Source organism: Calypte anna, chromosome 7, assembly GCF_003957555.1.
Source record: "Calypte anna isolate BGI_N300 chromosome 7, bCalAnn1_v1.p, whole genome shotgun sequence".
NCBI lineage: Eukaryota > Metazoa > Chordata > Aves > Apodiformes > Trochilidae > Calypte > Calypte anna.
Window position 1 is genome coordinate 325715 of NC_044253.1, and position 20015 is coordinate 345729.

General features: G+C 42.9%; 2 protein-coding genes across 3 annotated transcripts in view; one reads left to right on the forward strand and one right to left on the reverse strand.

Annotated features, from left to right (window-relative positions):
• PKP4 (plakophilin 4) overlaps positions 1-2861 on the reverse strand; it is a 60116-nt gene extending 57255 nt beyond the window's left edge. The window contains exon 1 of one of the 2 annotated variants that reach the window (XM_030454192.1): positions 2770-2861. The gene's annotated coding sequence lies outside the window, so the exon portion shown is untranslated. The remainder of the gene's footprint in view (positions 1-2769) is intronic. The other variant, XM_030454193.1, reaches the window with a different exon arrangement.
• Positions 2862-3129: 268 nt separating this feature from the next.
• CCDC148 (coiled-coil domain containing 148) overlaps positions 3130-20015 on the forward strand; it is a 41607-nt gene continuing 24721 nt past the window's right edge. Inside the window, exons 1-4 of the mRNA XM_030454522.1 lie at positions 3130-3223; positions 14140-14215; positions 16504-16625; positions 19643-19746. Coding sequence (XP_030310382.1) covers positions 14164-14215; positions 16504-16625; positions 19643-19746 — 278 coding nt within the window. The 5' untranslated portion in view covers positions 3130-3223; positions 14140-14163. The remainder of the gene's footprint in view (positions 3224-14139; positions 14216-16503; positions 16626-19642; positions 19747-20015) is intronic.

A 20015-nucleotide genomic window follows, 5' to 3' on the forward strand; every position in this document is an offset into this window, starting at 1 on the left:
CCTTTCACCCCCTGTTCTGCAGAGAGGAGGGTGCAGAGGGGCTGCCTGGATGGACAAGGTCCAGGTCACCACCAGGGACTCCCTGCTGCCACACCTAACTAAAACCTTCTGCTAGGAAAGCCTCTCTGGGATGGGGCACTGCTCCACTTAACCAAGTCGTAAATAACTTAAAAGGAGAGCAGCCTCTGGTACCAAGGAATCCAGTTTTAACCTAGACAGACTGACTCGATTGAAAAGAGTAAGAAATTAAATGAGACCAATACAAAGTATGTCTGATAACAAGCTCAGAGGTGTTTTTTCCAGACAAGTAACCTGAGCTCTGCTTGCTTTTTAGGGACTTTTCTGTATCATATTACAATAACTACTTTCTGGTAATAAACTCGATTGTTCTTGACTACACCTATAACAACTCTGCTAAAGCTCAGAGTTCCCCAAGCCAGTGCTTTCTTGCACCAAGAAAAAAAAAATAAAAAAAAAATCTTGCACAACTTCCTAATTTTCAGCATCACAATTAAGAAAAAAATGCCAAGACAGCACTCACAGAAAACCATCTTTCTGGTATGGCTTTAGCCTTCCAACTGTGTAGAAATGTATTTAAACAACCTACACAAAGTGAAGTAGAAGCACATAAAGTTCTTATTTATGTTTCCCATTTTGTTAGTATGCAGAGTGTTTCCTCCACAGAGGACCTCACACTACTACTAAAAAAGCAAAGAAAAGGCATGTTATACTGTCAACGTTTTTAGAAAGCTTAGAACAAATTCTCACCTTATAGAAGACTACTCTTTCATGAACTTGTTCCAACTGTGTTTTATCATATTTCTATTATTATTATTACCACTGTTTATCCTTAACATCTAACAAGATGAAAGGAAAAAAGGCATTTTTTTTTTTTACTGGGAAAGGCCCCTCAGCTGTTCTACCTTAACTAAAAATAAAAATAGCAACTCATTTCAGTAAAAAAATTGCAGTTTACACGTAATTTAAGTAAAAAGTAGCTGCAATCTGTCTTTTCACAGACAGGTTACAATATTACAGGCAAATGAATATAACATTTAACTGAGATACTCAAGTATGTCAATGCCAACAATAAGCTTCTGACCCCAAAACACACTCCTCCCATTTTTAATGTAACAGACAAGACCAATTAGTCTATCTCCATAAACTTAAAATTAGTATATTCCCATATTTTTATCTTGGTGAAGATTTGGCATTTAACTCAAAAATGCTACCACCCTTGTCCCCTCCTAATCTCTGAACTTCAAGTTATCAAAAGACAAGAATGCTGAAGAAACTGGAGAGCTAGTTAATGAAATGTTACTGCTGCAAGTCTAGCCACACCTTTTCCTTCAAACAGTCAAATCTTGAAGCAATGACTAATGCAAAATTAACACGGAGCAGAACGTTATTAAAAAAAAAAAAAAAAAAAGTGCAAAGGTCCATGAGCCGAATTGAAGCACTCCAGAAACACACCAGTTCCTCCCTCCTGAGATACTGATGTGTTCTGAAGCGCTGGCTGGGAGGGGAGAGGGACCAGAGAGATCTCCAGCTCAATGCCTCCACGATGCTTTCCCGTGGCACTTGCCGTTTCTACCTTCCACACCAATCACAATCACCTACAGGCGATGTTTCAGCCGGGGTCCAATGTCAGTATCAATTTTACTCTCCCGAGGCTTCATTTCCCCTCTGCCCCAGCCCGGACCCCCCGGTGTGCCCCCAGCCATGCGCTCACCCCCGATGGAGCCGCTCAAGCTGGCTTCGTCCCGCGGGCAGGTGGCCAGCAAGCACATGCCCACGCGTGCCACGACGCTCGCCAGATGCCTGCATGTAGCACAGCAGCTACCGCTCTCCTTAGGGTTTTTTTAGCAAAAAAAAAGAGAGGAAAACAAACTCCTACGAGAAGTCCTCACCTTGAGGAGCGGTGCTCCCTCTGCGCGGGCAGGAGGGCTGTGCAGCCCCCGGATGCCCCCAGGGCACACGCAGCCGAGGGGCAGCGGACACGCAGAGGTTAAAACAATTTCACACATTTCAAGCGTGTTCAGGGAGGGAGGGACTGAGACCGCCCGGGATAGGGACAGGGGGCAGCCCGGCTCAGAGCACCGTGTGCGGTCATATGGGGCTGCCGGAGCCCCCCGGAGAGGGACGGGACCGGGGAGGACACGTCCCGCCCGCAGCCACCACCGAGGCGGCACCGGGCACGGAGCCCTGCCTGGACGGGACCGCAGCCCCCGCCGCCGCCCCCGTTCCACAAACTTTCCGCCAAAGCCCCACCCGGGCCGCTGCGGTCCGAGGCGGTGCGGGGGTCGGCCCTGCCCGCCGCGACTCCCGCATCTCCCCGTGCAGACGGCGCGGCCGGGGGATGCGCATCCGCCGCGGACTCGCCCCGCCACCGCGGAAAGCCGCCGCGCCGGGGAGGAAGACGCGGGGCCCGTGCTCCGCGGCCGCCGCTGCGAGCCCCCGGCCCGGTCCGCACACCTGCTCCCGCCCGCCCCGCGGCTCCCGCGCTCCCACCCGGTGCAGGGATCGACGCCCGGGGCAGGGGCCGGGCGGCGGCAGCTCCGCCCGCAGGGCCCGCGCGGTGCGGGCAGGCAGCGGCGGCAGCGCGGGAGGCGCGGGGCGAAAGCGGGCAGGGCGCGGGTCCACCGGAGGCGGCGGCTCCTCGGCCCCGCTGCCCCAGGCTCCGCCGGCCGGCTCCGCCGCCTCGCCTGCTTCCCGCCCAGCCCTACCCCGTCCCACCCGCCAGCTCCCCGCCGCCCTTCGCCCACTCACCGCGCAGACACGGCGGCGCGGCCGGCCCCGCGGAGCACCGGGGGCCGCGGCGGGCCCTACCCCGGGGTCTCCATGGTGGCGCCGGCCCCGCCGAGCCCCGCCGCCCGCTCCGCCTGCCCGAGCCCCGCCCCGCCCGCTACGTCATGCGGCGCCCTGCCCTGCTCCCGCGCCCATTGGCCAGCAGCGGCGCAGGGTGACACCCCATTGGCCGCGGCCTGGCCTTAAATCCGCCAATGGCGGCAGGACTTGAGGTTGCCATGGTTACCGATGCCGTGAGGCGGTGAGGGGAAGGCGCCGCCATCCCTCAGCCCGGGGGTCGCGGCGGACGGGACAGGAGACGGGAGGGGACGTGCAGGCCCCGCTCCTCGCCCGAAGGAGCCGCAGCCGGGACTGCCCGCCGGCGGAGACCGCCTGTCTCTCCGGCGCCACCGCGGATCCCGCCAGTCTCCTCGCGGTGAGTGTCCGTACGCGGCGCGGCAGCGGGCGGAGTGCAGGGGGCTGGAGCAACCGGTTGCAAAATGGCCGCTGCGGGGGGTCCCGCTCCCCGAGGCCGGAGGCCGGCACAGTGCTCGTTCTCCCGCCGCCGGCCGGACTCTCCCGCTGGGGCCCCTCGGGGCGGGCGCTGCTGCCGGAGGAGCGGGGGGTGACCCATCCCGGGGTGTCCGCGGGTCTGTCGGGCTGTGGGCGGCCAGGCACTGGCCAGGCACTGGGGACCTGCTGGCCACGCAGGGAGCCTGCAGCCCCCTCAGACCCTGGCGGAAGGAGTTGAGGCGTTTGAGGATGGTGAGAAAAATGCGTTCTGTAGTGTTTCGAAGTGTCAGCATTTTGGAGCTTCTAGTACTGGCCGAGCTGTTTATGGCCCAGGGCATTATAGAAGAAGGAAAGAACAGCGAATGTGTCTGCAGATTCTGTAAAACGCTTTAAGAACGGGTTTGAGGTGAGAGGGCGTGTGTGTTAAGTGCTTGGTCTGCTTCTGAGCTACGGGACCGTCCCGAGCAGGAGCTCCCTGTGGTTCCCGGGGTTTTCTGGGTGAGATCGCTTCCTCCCTCCCAGTCCTCTGTTGTTACAGCTGCCACAGAACACCTCCTGCTTCACTGACAATATGATGCTGCTGGTCCTGTAAACGGCTAAAAGAAGCCAAGATTAAATTGCTGTCTGAATCTCCCCAGAAGGGCACATAACCTCGTTTTACTCTGTTTACTCTTTTATCTTTTACTAATACTTGTCTAGAGCAATGAGGAGGCTCCAGCCCACAGACTTGTATTTAACATGTAATTTAGTGCATAACCCTTGCTGTCCTAAGGGTTTGTCCTATTAAACACCTTCCCCTGTTATGCTGCAGCAGACAGTAGGAATCGCACTGAAAAATAACCATGAAAATGGTACCTTAATTTTTATTCATGTCTTTTCTCTCTTTTTCCCCATCCAGATTAGTTCTCCAGTTTAGCATGCAATGGTATGCACCATATTTTTATCTTGGCATACAGACATGTGACAGCTCTGGTGTTGTTTAATCAGTACTGGCATTAGAACTAGGACCATGCCCTTTCCATGTCTTCAGAAAGGAACTGCAGTGAAGAAGCAGAGTGTAGCTGAACATGGAAACTCAGAACTCACATAGTTCCCTTCTCGTAATTTCCCACTTGGAATGTAATCTGCTATGCTGGGAACTATGTAGGCTATTGGTACAGTTTTTCATGTCTGTAGTATTTGTTGCCATTTGTATAGATTACTATAGCAGAGACTCCTACAGTGTTATCATATGCCAGATGGAAAACAGTTGGCAGCTGTTAACAGGTGTCCTGATTCCTCACTGCCCTGAAAATCTTGTGTTTCATTTTATGTTAAATGGATATTAAAAGTTACTAAACCAGGGTGGTAGCTGCCTCTTAGGAAACCAGAGTCCAGAGGAATAATAGAAGAAACTCAGTAAAACAAAGAGTAGCAAGGTTGAAATAAGATGATCAGCGGAAAGGTCAAATGGGAGCAGACAGCAACAGAAGAGGAAACATAAAACATGCTATCAGAATAAGCAGATATAGACTAGAAGGGGTGGAAAGCACAGAACCTGAGAGCAATGACTCATTGGTTGCAAGGTTGTTTCTACCAAAGGTGTACTGGATTCACTAAATCACCTTCAGGTCAGTCCCAGCTGGTTTTAACCTGTAATTTGGATATTGTTGCACTGGCTTGTTATTACTTGGCAGGTAATAACATTTGGAAAATGGAGAAGCTTACTTGCCTCCCTGTGTAAATGGAAGCATTTCTGAATGTTATTGTGACTGTGGAAGAAAGAGTCTACTGGCAGGACATGAAAGGTGGCATAAAGCCATCTCCAGGCCTTCCAGACTCCGGGTGTTTCCAGGTGGATGGCTGGTAACCTTCAGCATTATGGAACAAGCTGTTCCAATGCCTGTATCCCTGCAGAGCCGTGTGTTGCAAGCTCTCCCTGCATTTTAGAGTTTGCCACTTAGGCAAGATGGGAAAGGGTAAGAAGTAATGTTGAGAAGGGGAAAGTGATCTTGAGCCAGTTTGTTTTGGCACAATAGAAGTGTAAAGAATTAAAAGTAATACTTTGAGGTCCTGTCAGATCTGCAAATGTATTGAATGATGATCAGTGAAGAACAGCAGTTTCATTCTATCTGGTATTAGTCATACAGTCATAGCAATTTTATTTGTTTTGGCACCCAGAGCAGCCAATGCATTATCTAATTTGACTTTTGCATATCACAGACCATCAGTTCCCAACCCATTTATCACTGTACTGAGCCCAACAGGGTGAAAATATGTTAAGGAAAGGCACCACATCTTAACCCTCCAATATAAAGAGCTTCTGGTGTAGTGATTCTTTTGATTCCTCGTTCCATTAGCTGATAGTAGCCTTTATCAAACACGTTTAACCTCCTAAATAAGCAATAAACAAGTACCATTTCTTTTTATTCACCTCCTTCAGGATGTGACTTGGAAGCAAGATGATCTTTTTGATTCTCAGTGCCTTTTAGAATGCACTGATTCATGTTTAAAAAAACTTATGAAATTTCATGACATGTTTTCCTCTGAACCTTTCTGTTTTCTTTTGAGACTTAAATTCAATCTTATAAAATTATTGTGCTTGTTTTGCAGCTTTTCAGATGAGTAATTTAGTTAACAGGTATTTTCTGGTTTTGCTGCTGTTTTGCTCCTTCAGTATTTCAAACCATTAATATGTTTTGCTTTGTTTAATCTATTCTGAAATGAATCTAAACTGTAGTTTTTCTTTTCTGGTTGGTTGGTTGGTTTGTTTATTCCACAGATGTTCACACTCCTTACAGGACACTGACATGTCTACCTTTAATTTTGGTGATTATTTCTTTTATTGTGCAAGGTTACCAAGGATTTCTCATTTGATGTAAGCAAACATGCCTTGTGGCTAGAAAGTGTGAACTGCTGGCTCAGAATGCTTGGTCCCTACAAATGTGGGATTATGAAGAGCAGTGTCAGTCACAAAAATGGTGCTGCCCTTGTTTCTCTTTCCTGGAAACTGTTTAGTGCTACCTGCTCAACCTGTAATCTCAGGTTACTGAAATTACAGGTACTGAAATTACAAAAGTTTGGAAAAAAGTAATGGTAGAAAAGAGTAATGCTCATGGTAGGCTGACTGAACAAATGTGCAGCTCTTTAGTGCTCATAAGGGACATTTACTTGGATATGTGTTTTTTCCCCTCATTAAAACCTACAATTCGATTTCAGAAGTTCCTGCAAGCCGTTGTGTTGATGTCACACAACTTGGTCGATCATGGTACAATAGGCTTCAGTAATTTGGAGACTGTAATTTCATTTGGCAAAAAAAGTAATCTATATTCTGCTATTTTATTTTTCTACTAGGGAGGTGTGTCTCTGAAGTAGAAGTGGACTGACATTTCACTGTTTCAGTGAGGGGTTTTACAGAAGCTTTAGGTTTTAGAGGGTGGCATTCAAAATTTCTACTCTATTGGTGGTACAGATTTCTCTCCCCCAGTGGGAAAACAAATTATTCAGGAAAACTGTTGGGATACTGCCAAACTGTTTGCATGTTCTTTTTGTGGTTTTTTTGGGGTTTTTTTTTCTTCTTCCATGGCTTTGAAGCATCAGGTAGGAATATTTGATTCTATCTCCTGCAAAGTGCTCATCATGATCATCAAGCTTCTGATTACACAGCCACTTCAATCTGGCTGAATGCCAGCTGGGGTGGAAAGGGGCAAAGCCACCTTGTCATGGTATCTCTCCTGCTTTCCTTGTGCCAGCAAACATGATTGTGCAACTGTGCAGTGAGCTGGATTAGAGCGTTGATCCAGTTTCCCCAGAAACCTCCCCACAACATACGCTCTTATTCTTTTTAATTGGATCAATGTCCTGATCTAGCTTTTTGTTCCTGCCTCTAGTGCCTGCACTAAGGTATCTGCAGGTAGCCACGGAAGGAGGGAATGGGAGACCTGGAGACCTCCTCCTTTGGCAGCAGTGATGTACCCTGGGTACCTGCTTCAGCAAGGTGCAGGGCTGAGGAACAGCAGCATGCAGGACCACAATGTAAGCTCGGTTGCTGAGGTGATTCAGGTTTGAGAAAAGTACTGTTTTCTTGGCAAAACAACAGGATTCTGTATATTGAAAAAGAAACTAATATATTGACTCAGCCTGCAGTGTAGCACCGAGAGTGGTCTTGTTGGTATTTTATTTGGGGCAGTGCACTGCATGGGAGGGAAGGCAGAAGTGGCCAGGGAAGGGCAGGGTAAGTTGTGCTGCTGCAGCCAGATAGCTGTGAAACCAGGAGGCTTCCTCACCTCTGCACATCCCAGGCAGAGCTGGTCCTGGGTATTGCTGCATCTGACAAAAATGAGAAGGTCTGCAGCAGCCAAAATGATGCTTTGGTGAGAGGATGCACGGAGAAGCCGAGTGGGAGGTCTGACAAAGAGAAACTGATCAGCAGCCATTCTGCTTTGTGGGTTTTCAGGTCCTAAGCTTGTAGGAAAATTTTCTAGAAACTGACAGCCTTCAAAAAAATAAAAAAAAAGCAAAGCCCAAAACAACACACACACACCCTAAATCCCACAAACAAACAAAAAAACCCCAGCTCTGGAGAATGCAGGTGCTTATATCTGCTCAAGGACAGTGGAAGGCCTGGTAAAATCCTGTGCTGTTCATACTGACGTTGCCAGCTGACTGGCTACAATTCTTAAGCTGAATAAAATATTACCCATCTTCTTACTAGGCAGTATATGAGGCCTAGAAAAAAATTCTGAAATTTACACATTTGTAATTTTTTTTAATCAGATTAAGGATACAGAATTTCAAACTGAAATCTTGAGATTGTTATACATTTTCTTTGCCTCCTTATGAATATGCAAAATTATGATTAATTCTTATTTATGTACTGCACATTCCCAAGGGTTGTAAACGACAGGCCTCAGGCAAGCATGCTTTGTTTTTTGTAGTGGAATATCAGACAACATAATACATCAATTTGAAGTGAAGCTGTGCCAGTGCTTCCCTGCACATAGCTGCAAATCTGGCTTAGCAGAATGGCAAAAGCTGTACCAAACAATACTGATGCTCCTGACAGAATAACCCGCAGTGGCTTCTAAATCATATGAATGATCTATCCCTCTGGCTCGCTATCTCTCAGGCTGCAGACAAATGTTCTCCTCTGACTCCTGCTATGCTACTGTCACATAAAATTCAGCCTGGCCAGCTGAAGGTACAGAGATACAGGTCCCTTGGTGTCAGCACTCACTCTCAGGCTCCTGCCTCCTCACCTTCCTCTCTCCCCAAATGGCTGCTGGTCCCGTTTGTGTCTTCACCTCAGCCTGGGGTTGGGCAGCGATCTGTTGAGTCCGGGAGGACGGATGTGAAATGGCTTCTAAAGAGAACCAGAAATGTGCAACTCCCATTGCAGCTGAGAGAGCTGTAGCCCCGTGCAGGGGTTCATAGCAAAAAGGATCTCAGCTGAAGGAGAAGCTGGACCTGCTCAAGGAGCAGGATGCTCTGGAAGCACTGCTGAAGAAAACCTGCACCTGCACAGGGTATAAAGTGAACCAGCTGACTTCTGCCTGAAGTTCATCAAGAAGTGGTTCCACAGACTGGTCTGCCAGGGAGCTGTGGGGAGCAGACCCCCAGCAGTGGGTCAGTTCCGTGCAGGTTGGTTTGTTTTAAAGAAAAAGGCATCAGAAACAAAGCTAGCATGAAAATGGGGTATGCAGAAATACTTAAAAACACTATAGAGAAGTCAAGAGCAAAGACAGGAGCATGTGCAAAAGGTGAAGATAACTTAAAGTCACCTGGTTTATTCTATAAAGCCAAGAAAGGTAATTTTTTTTTCCTTTCTGCTTTCAGAGTATTTGGACTTTAGCTAGTTAGACGAAAACTGTCATGACTCTGAAAACTGCATATTTCTAATTGTTCATTTTGCAGCACTGGAAACAAAATCATGTCAGTTGTCAGCTGATTTATCTAAAGAGCAATGGGGCTGTGATTTAACAGTGATTGGATACTTTGTGTAGAATTTTTTAAGCCCAGTCTTCAGTGAATGATTTAATTTTCTTTAGAAAAGCAGGTGGCAGAAATGTTAGGTTCCAAAATTGACATTCCTTAAGAGCTAATGAAATTGTGATTTTTTTAAAATATTTTTTTCCACTAATGTGAATTCCTTAATAGGATTTCTAGCTTTGGTTTAGGCTTTGTTTTTCTTTAGGGAAAAAAAAAAAAGTCAAGGCAAAGCCCAGATACTTTTCAGTAGGGCAGGGAAAATTGGTCCTATGGAGCTTTCTATTACAATATCTTTACTTCTGTCTTGCTAAATGTGTAATGTAGATTTAAGCATTTTTATCTGATGGATGGTGCCAGCAGAGTGGTAAGTTGCTCACTGCACCATTACAAATATCCTGCTTTGCACACAGCCTAGTGAATAAGCAGACATACTTTACAAGTCAGACATGTAAAGGTCAATTTAACTATACATTTGTTATTTCTTAAGTAATGAGAAAATTGCAGGGTGATATAGTGGATAATTCAGATCACTTTGTCCAATAAATGTTTAAATTAATATATTCAAATATATTGATTGATTTGTAACTTTTTGTTATACATGAATGTAATAAATATCAATCTAGATGGAACATAAATAATATTTAGAAGTATATAAAAACCTGCAAATTTCTTGTGTTCAGGTCCAAAAGTCTGTAAATGATACCTCAGGATTTATGTCAAGCTCAGAAAAGCAGGATGTTGTCCTTGATTGCTGAGCCACATGCCAGGAATTGCCCCCAGAAGCTGTGGCTGCCCCATCCCTGGCAGTGTTGAAGGTTGGATGGGGCTTGGAGCAACCTGACCTAGGGAGGGGTCCCTGACCCTGGCAGGGGGGGCTCTGGGGGGGGGGCTTTGAGGTCCCTTCCAACCCAAACCATTCTGTGACCATGAACTGCTGAAGACATCACAGCATTTTCTCATTTCATCCTCTCTCAGTTAAACTTTGTGTGTTAAACCAGGAGTCCTGGCTGACTTGGGAGTTGGTGCATTTGGTCAGTGAAAATGGATTGTGCAAGCTTTGTTCAAAACAAAGCAACAAAAGGCCAGCTGACTCCCTTGATTCAAGGTTGCACGATGGGCATGGGTGACTTCATTTCCTACCCTTTCTAATGTCCCTTATCACCTTTTTAAAAATGATTTTTATTTGCTTGTTGCAATTTTTTTCTGTAGGAAGTGCTTTTAAAGTTTATTTTTATCTTGGATTTGCTACTTAAAATATTCAAAGACTGGAGGGGTCTGCTTGTCTACCCAGACAGCAGACAAGCTATTGCCTCCCTCCCTGCCAGGGTGACTATTCCAAGTGTTCCAAGCTGATTGTTTTAAGTGTTTCTCAAATTGATCTTCCTACTTCGGATTAAGTTTTAGTTAATGAGGAAGTAATGAGATTATCATAGACAAAAAAGACTATCTCTTTTGGGAATGTACCATTTCTAATACTTCATTTCAAACATTCATAATTCTTTCTTTAGGGAATGGAAATTTAAATGGTAGTCAAACTGTGGGACTTTTCTAGCAGCTGTTTTGACACTCGATGATAAAAATATTATACTGTGTATATTCTTCCTGGGGAAAGGATTGTCTGCTGTAAGATTAAAATGTTCTGGATGGGTGCCATTTTCAGATAGTTCAACTAGAAGAGAATGGATCTGATTAAGGGATAAAGCTGGCTATTTGTTTGTTGTTTTTACTCCATGCTGTACAATGAGAGTGATTCTCTGCCTCTTGTCTCTAACAATATTAGAATCAAAAGGATTCCAACAATTGCATGCTAATATTCCTCTTTAAATGGAAGCGTGCAGTAGTTAGGCAATTAACATTTCATTTAAACTTTAAAATCTAGGAAAAGACTTCCCAAAATGCTTCAAGAAATCTCCAGATATTCAAAAGGAAGTGCTGAAAATAAGGAACTTGTCTGTTTGGTTTTATTTATCTTTTTTTTTCCCCCCTCAGAGTTTGGATGTTTTCGGAAACATCTGTCTTAACCTATAATCACAGTTCCTATTGGCATTGTATTTGAAGTTTTCAATGAGGTCAGTGGTTCATTTCTGGTTTCTAATGGTGTATTTACTTGAGTCACTGACAGGATTGCAACACCCACCCCTGCAAAATGAAGCAACCTTCCTTTGCACAGGATGTGAGTAGCTATTAATCTGTCGTTGATTACGCTGTTAATTTTTTGTGTGTGTAGAGTTGATAGGGCTTTGTATTATTGATTTTACATTTAATAATGTGACTGATATAAAACCTGCACAAAAAATTTTGTCCTAGCACATCCACCTCATTGAGCACTCTGCCACCACTCTAATTTTGCCCTCCTGTTGGTTAGCAGCAGTCTAGCTGAGAGGAAAAAATGACACTCATGACCTGAATCTGCAGAGATTTATGTATGCAAATAACTTGTTGAACTGAAGCAGTGAAATCTAGGCTCCTTTAATGTTAAACTCATTGGGACTACTCATGCTTGTAGAACTGGGACCTCAACGGGGCATGAATCATCCCCAGCACATGGAGTGATGTGCAGGCTGCAGGCTGTGCTTACTCCAGAAGAGCTGACAAACACTCAGAGTTTAATTTCTATTTAAATGAAAGGCAGTGGGATCCTTCTTCATATTTGGTATTCTGTATTTAAAAATGTACTTAAGTCATGTACCTTGGGCACAAGCAAGTGTTTACATTAAGAATGAAGTGTTTTGTTGGATTTGGGGCATAATCTTTTGAGACGTCATGCTGATTACCTGAAAGAGTTCTGAACTGTGGTGGAAGACTAAATTATCACCAGGAGGAGCAACAGGGGACTGGTAGAGCTTGTGCCCTTTACTGTTGCTAAAAGGTTTAGTCATGGCTGGTTGTAGACATAGCTGAGGCAGTGTTCTTGGGGAATGGTTTCCTATGTACTGAAGGCTTCTGTTCCATGTCTGCTTCATCTTTTGTACATTCTGGGATCTGTCATGACTTCCAGGCTACAGACTGTATCCAAGTTTGAACAAAGCCTTGAAGCAGGGTATTTGAATTCAGGCGTGGATGAACTTCTACTCCATTGAATGGTTTTAAGATATACCAGCTTTAAAGCAGAAATAAATTTAAACTTTCAGGGCTTTTATCATTTTGATTGATACATTTTCTTGTTATTGTAGATAAAATACAGATTTATACAGACCTTGCCCTTTCCAAAACCATCTTAACTTCACTAAAACACTGAAAATGGATGTTATAATGTTGGATTTCTGATAATAGAAAATAATGTCTGTTAAAAGGCTGAAATCAAATACAAATGTATGACATCATTGCAGAATAGAGATGGGTAGCTAGAAGGGAATAAGCACTTATTAAATAAAACACAGTAGTCCCAACATTACAGAAATTGGGCAGAAAATTGGGGTTTTTTTGCATAAGTTCTGTCTCTGCAGAACTACTCTCCTGGTTTCCTTTCAATGGAGTGGAGGCTAAGTTGAATATGTGAAGTTTTGTTAAAATGCTGACATCTTATCAGAAACATGTCAGAAAGAACATACAGTAACCATTTGCTGAAGGGATAAATAAACAAAGCTGAGGGGTAGTTCTGCTGCTACTAATCTGTCTGTAGTAGCCATGTTTATTTTTCAAAAAGAGCAGCATTGCTTGTGTTGGAAGAAGCTTGTCATTTAAAGCTGGACAGATGGACCCGGATTAGGATGATGGTTCCCCAAATGGGTAATGCAGAAGAGTGATGCTGGTGTGGCAGCACCACATCATGGTGTGGCAGCACCATGATGCTCTCTTTGAGAGAGAGAATGGGTGTAATGGATCCAGCAAAGGCAGTTTTCAGTGTTGCAAGTCTCTCATTTGGGCTTCTCAGGAACTTTGATGTCTTATTCTGTAGTTAGAACTCTTCCATGTTGTGTTTCCCTTTGTACTTACATTTTCTTACTTTTAATTTGAGGAGTTCTGGCACCTTGGTCAAAGCTGCTGCTGTCACTGAGCTATTACAAATCTAAAAAGCCCAAAAGGTTCCACAAAGCATGTGCAGACAATCTGCCCCAAGTCTAATACAGAGATACTTATTTCTGTTTGCAGAATCTCAGAATGTGGTGGCCTTGCTGATGTTGTGCTAAGAAAAATCAGCATTCCTCTGTAAGTTTTAACTCTACGAGGAAAAAAAATAACTTGCTTTTGCTTAGAAATGATTTTGCTGGTTTGTAAATCTCTAGTGGCTGCACTGCAGGAGGGTCATGCTCATTCAAAATACTTGTGTTGGTTCTTTCCTTGTTTTCTTGGCCTAGTGTCAATATAGGTTGTATCTGATGGCATAAGAATAGACTTGGTGCACTTTTTTTTAATGTTGGTAAGAATATCAGTATGGTTATAGAAGTATCAAGCCACAGTTGAACATTCACATCTTCCTGAATGAGGCTAGGAGTTGTGATGACTCTAGGTCATCTAAGCAAGGGATGTATGTGAGTCTGTTTTAGACTGGTCAATCAAAAAAGCTTTAAAATAAAGAATTTCAATATAATGTGATGCTTTTCCCTTTCTCTAAGTTCCGATGTGTTGTTGATTCGCTTTATAAGCAACCCATAAACTGTCTTTGTGCTTCTTGAAGAAATAAGCATAAAGCAAAGAATTAGGTGATACGTGTGATGGCATTACAGATCATCAAGGAATTTTCTTAGCTGCTAAGTGATACAAGGCACATGAAATTGCTCTTAAAATGAAAGAATTGTTGAATTTCTGTCTAATAACATTTTTGGTGAGATGTGTCCTCTCTTATGAGAATACAATTCATAGTTGTTTTTATGTGTTTCTAGATTGCATCCACAATGATGCAATTCTCAAAACATGTTTGTTTCTCAACAGATATAAGAAGTACAAAAACTAACAATGAGTGAACCAGACCATGGAACATCTTCTACAACTAGGATTAGTGGTGCAGGTATGTATTCCATCATGGTCAAATTTAATTGTTTTATCACAATCACAATTGCACAAAATACTTTGTGCAATTAATAGCTATGCACTGAAGCTGCTACAGCATTCTGATCATAGACTGACAGACTGGTCTGGGTGTCAAGGGACCCTAAAGGTCATCTAGGACCAACCCTCCTGCTAAGGACAGGAACACCTTCCACTAGAGCAGCTGCTGCAGGGAGAGACTTGGACTTCCTATCTTTGGGAAGATGACAGTGTCCTGCCTCTGTTTTGGCATTTACCTGCACCATAGTGTGCTATCCTGCAGCTACCTGGGGGTCTCTGATGCTGGATCATGCTATCATGCTTCTTAAAGATCATGAGGTTCACAGGCACTGTACCAAGGAGTTCTGGCAGTAATTAATGGCCTTTAGTAGTACTAGTAACAATTACTGACTCTTTTGTAATGAGTATGACAGGACAAATGCTAATTTACCTCCCAGGCGTTTGCCTGCAGGGAGCCCTGGTGAGGATGCTGGGCTCTGGCAGTGCCCAGCTGCCCATGTGTGTGGACACTGAGCTCTCTGCCCCTAATGACTCCCAGCAGTGATCACAAGCTGTGGGGAGCAGGAGGAAGAACTGAACCAGTGACTTTCCAGAGGGTTTGACAGCTGAACTTCTGCTTCTTCCAGCATGTAATGATGTTCCAGAATCTCTGCTGGACAGCATTGTGAGCAGTCTCGGAAAGAAGGAAAAAAATCTTGACACAAAATCTTGCTGTCTTGGGGATGAGAACTCTAAATTTGGATTGATGATAAAAGCTAACAGATGAGCAAAGCTACTTAGAGGCCTAAAAACTGGGAAAAAGGAGATTATTCGTATTAAGCTCATAGGAGGGATAAAATGGAAGGATCACACTATGGAACATTTTTTGTGTAAGTTGCATAGAGAACAGAAAAATAGTCAAAATACAAGATTAAAGCTATAAATTGGTTAGCCTAACACTAATCTGGTGAAATAATTTGCATGCTGAGAAGATTACTGGAGAGGAAAGCAGGAGTGACAAGCTGGAGGAAAGGAGAAAGCCTTCCTCTAGGTAGGTGTGGTACCCTCTCAAGTTCAGAGTGGAAAATGCAATGGGATTGCTTGTGGCAGCTGTAGATGATGATTAGAGGGCAGGGAAAGGTGCAGTTCAGTTTTGATGGGAGTCTGGTGCAGTCCAATAAGCCAGGAAAACCTGATTAATATCAGGTTACTTTGAGCATGCTTCTCTTTTTCTGTATACAAATCTTGTTCAGACAGGATTTATAGCCTTGGTTTTCTGGTTTCCTTCTGATGGCTGCTGGTTTTCTCAGTCCTTGCCTCAGCGAGTTTCAAGTATGTACATACTATGATTTGGATTAAAGTGATCATGAAATGGTGGAAATTGTTATTCTTAGGAATTTGTCAAGGGGAAGGAGAAATAAAGGCAGTGGATTTTAGGATTTGAATATAAGCTCAGAGCAGGACTCCATGATAAACTTGAGATAACAGTTGCTCACAGAATATGTCAATTCCTCAGTGAAACTTCTTAGAGGGATCACTGTAAGGTGTCTTCATTGTGTGGTGAAAGATGAATATGGATAAATCTTTACTGACTTCAAATTCTTCTTTAGCAAAACTGCTTCCTCTGGTTTTTTGGACAAGTCTTTTAATACCATCATGGTCTTTCAAATGCTGATGATAGGACTGCAAAAAGAGGACATTATAATCCATGCTCTATGCAGCAGGAGCCTAGTATGATGTTTGCCTTGCAGTTTAGTGTCTTTCTCTTTTTATGGAAGTGCATTGTTTTCCCAGGAGCCCGCGGAAGTTTAACAGAGGAATTATGTTCTTCTTATGGCTGGAGATTCAGTGGGAAATGTAAATGCATCTTATAGTTATATAGTTAGTATACCTTTTAGAAAATACTTCTCCTGTTGCTCAGTCAATAGATTCCAATAAATGTTGAAGGTCATTTCCATTTTGTGAAATAAGAATGCATGTATTGAAAGTTATGTATTTCTGTATTAGAACTTAATAATTCACTATAAATGGGTTCTACTAGAGTTTTATTAAAGTTCACATAGAAAAAAACCCTTTTAAAATAAACTCTTTGCAAACAAAGTAATGTTTCTTATGTAATTTCTCCTAGCTCATGTCTGCTTATAATTCTTATTCATCAGCTGTCTGCAATTCATCATTTCTGTCTGCAGTTCTTTAATGTTATGACTCAAGCTTAAAAATATTTCTCCAGAATCTGAAATTACTGCATATCTTTTATGTGCTAACTAGAAAAGCTGGTTGTTCCTATGGGAAATGGTCTCTGCAGCCGGAAGTATAGACCTGTTGACTACAAACACCTCTATCAACTTGCTGCAGCTGAAAAAATGGCATCTGAAAAAATTCAACTAAAGGTATGCCTTTTATATTGTTAGTAATGTGAATTATTTTAAAATTTAGTGATCATATTTTATGACTGCCCCAAGGTACCTGAGGATAAATAGGCATAAGAAATGGCTATAAAAGTGGGTAAAACATGAATTTATCACAGTTAGCATGATCATGATTTGGACACATTTATATTGAAGTGTGGAATGTGTTTGAATCAGAGATGCAAAATATGTGTGGGTTCTGCTTCCCAAAAACCAGAAAACGTTGGCATTTGGCTGCTTTGAGGAAATTCATCTAGACTCATTACATAAACTACTTGAAGTAATGGGGGTATTGAAGAACTTGAATGGGAAGGGGAGGTTCATCCAGAAAGAAAACAAAACAGTACTCACATATTGCAAATAGTTGGGGAAGGGCTGGAGGGTGAAGATGGTTAGGAATAAATAGATTTTGGTTCTTGGTCTGGATGTCCAGAAACATTCTTTGGTTTTGTATTTTTAGTAGCACAATAGTGCTTTTTTTGAAGGAAGAGTATATGTCAAACTGTGAGAAACACAGATGTCCAAGAAGTCTACAACCTCTCTGGAGCCTCTGTTGTCAGCGTATGTTTTTCTTTTAAAATTTTGTGGAAATAGTGTAAAACATTATTTCTGAAACACTTAAGAGTAGTAACTCCTGTGAGAATGGAACTGCTTTCAGTGTTTAACCATTTCACTGATGAGTGTAACATAATTTTAAAAAAATTCACAGAAAAGTGATTTCTGAAGAAATTCTCACTGATACACATTCAGTTCCTTTAGGCTGAGAAACAAAATATAACAGGAAAAAATTACCAGTTTGAAACAGTCCTCCAGGAGCAATGCTATTTGAATGCTTTTTTAGGTAACTGCAAGGATAATATACTTTTGTATGCTTGACCTGTGCTAACGTGGCCATTTATTGTCTCTTCAGTTCTTGGTCACTCCTCTGAACACTTGCAATTTTATTTATGGCCTTTGGAGTTAAAGAATATAGAAACCACTCAAAATGCCATGACTAGAGTTTCTCTGTCCAGGTGACTGAGGGACCTGATCATCTGATGTCTTGGGCATGTATAAAGTATAATTCAGAGTCCTCATTCAGATGGGATTGCAGAGTTTGAAGGGAAGTTTGAAGAACTATGGGATTATGATAAAGTTCTAAAAAAGGGAGTGAAATATATATGCTGAAAACTCCACAGAGAATAGAATGTGTTCCCATCTACTACTTTTTTTGTTACTGATCCAGGCTATCCTGATTTTGAAGTGCTGGGTAACTCCTCTGTTGAGGGAGATGAGAGAAGCAAATGGTAAATCAGTTGTTGACAGCCTAAGAAGGAAAAATAGAGCACAAATAGGAAAAAGCTGATATTGCAGCAGTTACAGATGAATGTCATTGCTGTTGCATAAAAATAATTTCAAGAGCATATTAAACTTTATGTACAGATTTACTTCAATTTTTGTTTCACTTCAGTTTTAGAATTGATTTGAAGATGTATGTGATCTCCTATTACTCTAAATACAGTATTCTGGTTTTAAGCACCTGGTGGTAATTGAGATGAAGGTATAAGTAACTTTTTAAACATGAAAATATGTGAACCATACAAATAATGAGACATTATCTTTGACTTAAAAGCATTGCAAGGTACTTATTGAAAGCATAAAGCAAATGTTTTCAAACTCTCACAGCACAGTTACAAATGCAGCTTCCTTGGCATCTTGTTTTTCATTTGCAGTCACATAATCTGTCCACAGCTCCTGTAGCAACTTCTTACTCAAATAATAATAATGTCACTAAAGCAGGCTTGCTGCAAAAGTACTATGGATTAACCACACTCTAGCTGTGGTTCTTCTGATATGACTAACTAAATATCAGGTATATTCAGCTGGATGCATTAAACTTGGATTCATTTGAGAGGTGTGAAAGTTTCTAGGTCCAACTTTTAGGTATTGTTTTAAAGTTCAGATTTTACCTTTGTGGGTGGGTGAAGAAGAGGCTGTGATTGGAGCTGTGATGGGGCTCATGCCTGAGCCATGAGCAGTTCTTCAGCTCTCCCCTTTGAGAACCTGCTGCTCTCTGCTCTCTCCTACCTCCCTGCTCATTACTCCCTCTTATGAACAAGGACAAGAGTTTCCAGATTTTTTTTTCCTGGTCTTGCTACCATTCTGCAGTAGAATAATATATCTGCATGAGGTCTGGGAAAAAAAAAAAAAAAAAAGGGGGTATTTGTGTGAATTGTGGGAGCCTCTGGAATCTGGAGGGGGTCTGCAACTAGGAGTTGTCTGGTGTCAGGGAGAAAGGTGGTGGCCAGGCAGCAAAAAGAGAAGGAGCAGGAAAGGAGCTGATTCTGAACTGGAATGCTGCTTTGTCCTGCGTTTCCCTGGAGGCCAGAGGACAGACTTGGTGCTGGGAGGATGAGAGAAAACTGGCAATGACTTCTAATCCTTTTTTCTTCATTGCTGGTTGGCCAGAGTCATCTGGCAACCCCTTTATCAGCATTTCCCTGATGGCTTTTCTGCTAGTTTAAGCAGTAACCCCATCTGTCTGAAAAGCATGTCTTTCTGTTTTATCTGGGGCTGGAAGCAATGTTTTTGTGAAGCCCTCAGACAGATCCAGAGCCTCTTTAATTGTATAGATTTTGAAAAAGCACTCTTTTTTAGTAATCAGTTTTAAAAATTCTTTTTCTTAAGAGACACGCTTTCACTCTTTCAACTTTGCACCTATAAGGAAGTGTATTTTTCTTTCTCATCCTCATCTTCCCCCTTTCACCTCCTGGGAAAAGAAAGGAAAAATAGTGAAAAAAGAAAAGGGACTGATTTTTTTTCAACTTTCTCCTCTCATTTAATTGTGATTCGAATTGGAATTTTTTTTTCATGGAAATTGGTTACATTTGAACCCTTTCTTCTTTAGAAAGGCACATTTTTTCAAAAAGCTTTTAGAACCACAAAGTTCCCTTGTGAAGGCATTTGATAAAGCTATTGAACAGTTTTGAAATACTTACAAGCTTTAATTTTTCCTGCAGATTAAAAAAACAGAGCAAGTTTCAAAAACCAGCAAAGAGCAAATGCTGCTGAAACAGCACCAGCAAGTGTGGTGGCAAGAGCACAAACTACTGAGTGAGACCAGGTAAGAGCTGAGGATTCTGAATTAGCCACTGTTCAAGAAACACTACAAGCAAGCACTGCTAGGGATATTGAGAGGAAGAGATTAAAATACCTGAACTAAAGAGAATTTCTGTTCAGGGCATGAAAGTTTGTGACCCACGTTTAAAGGGATCTGCAGACACAAAGAGAACATCTGAAGGGAGAGGAGATCAGAGTGGATGTTGTTCTGTGTGAACCTCTCCTTGATGATCTTGAAGCTGTCCAGTCAACCTGCCAAGATTTGTAGGAGTA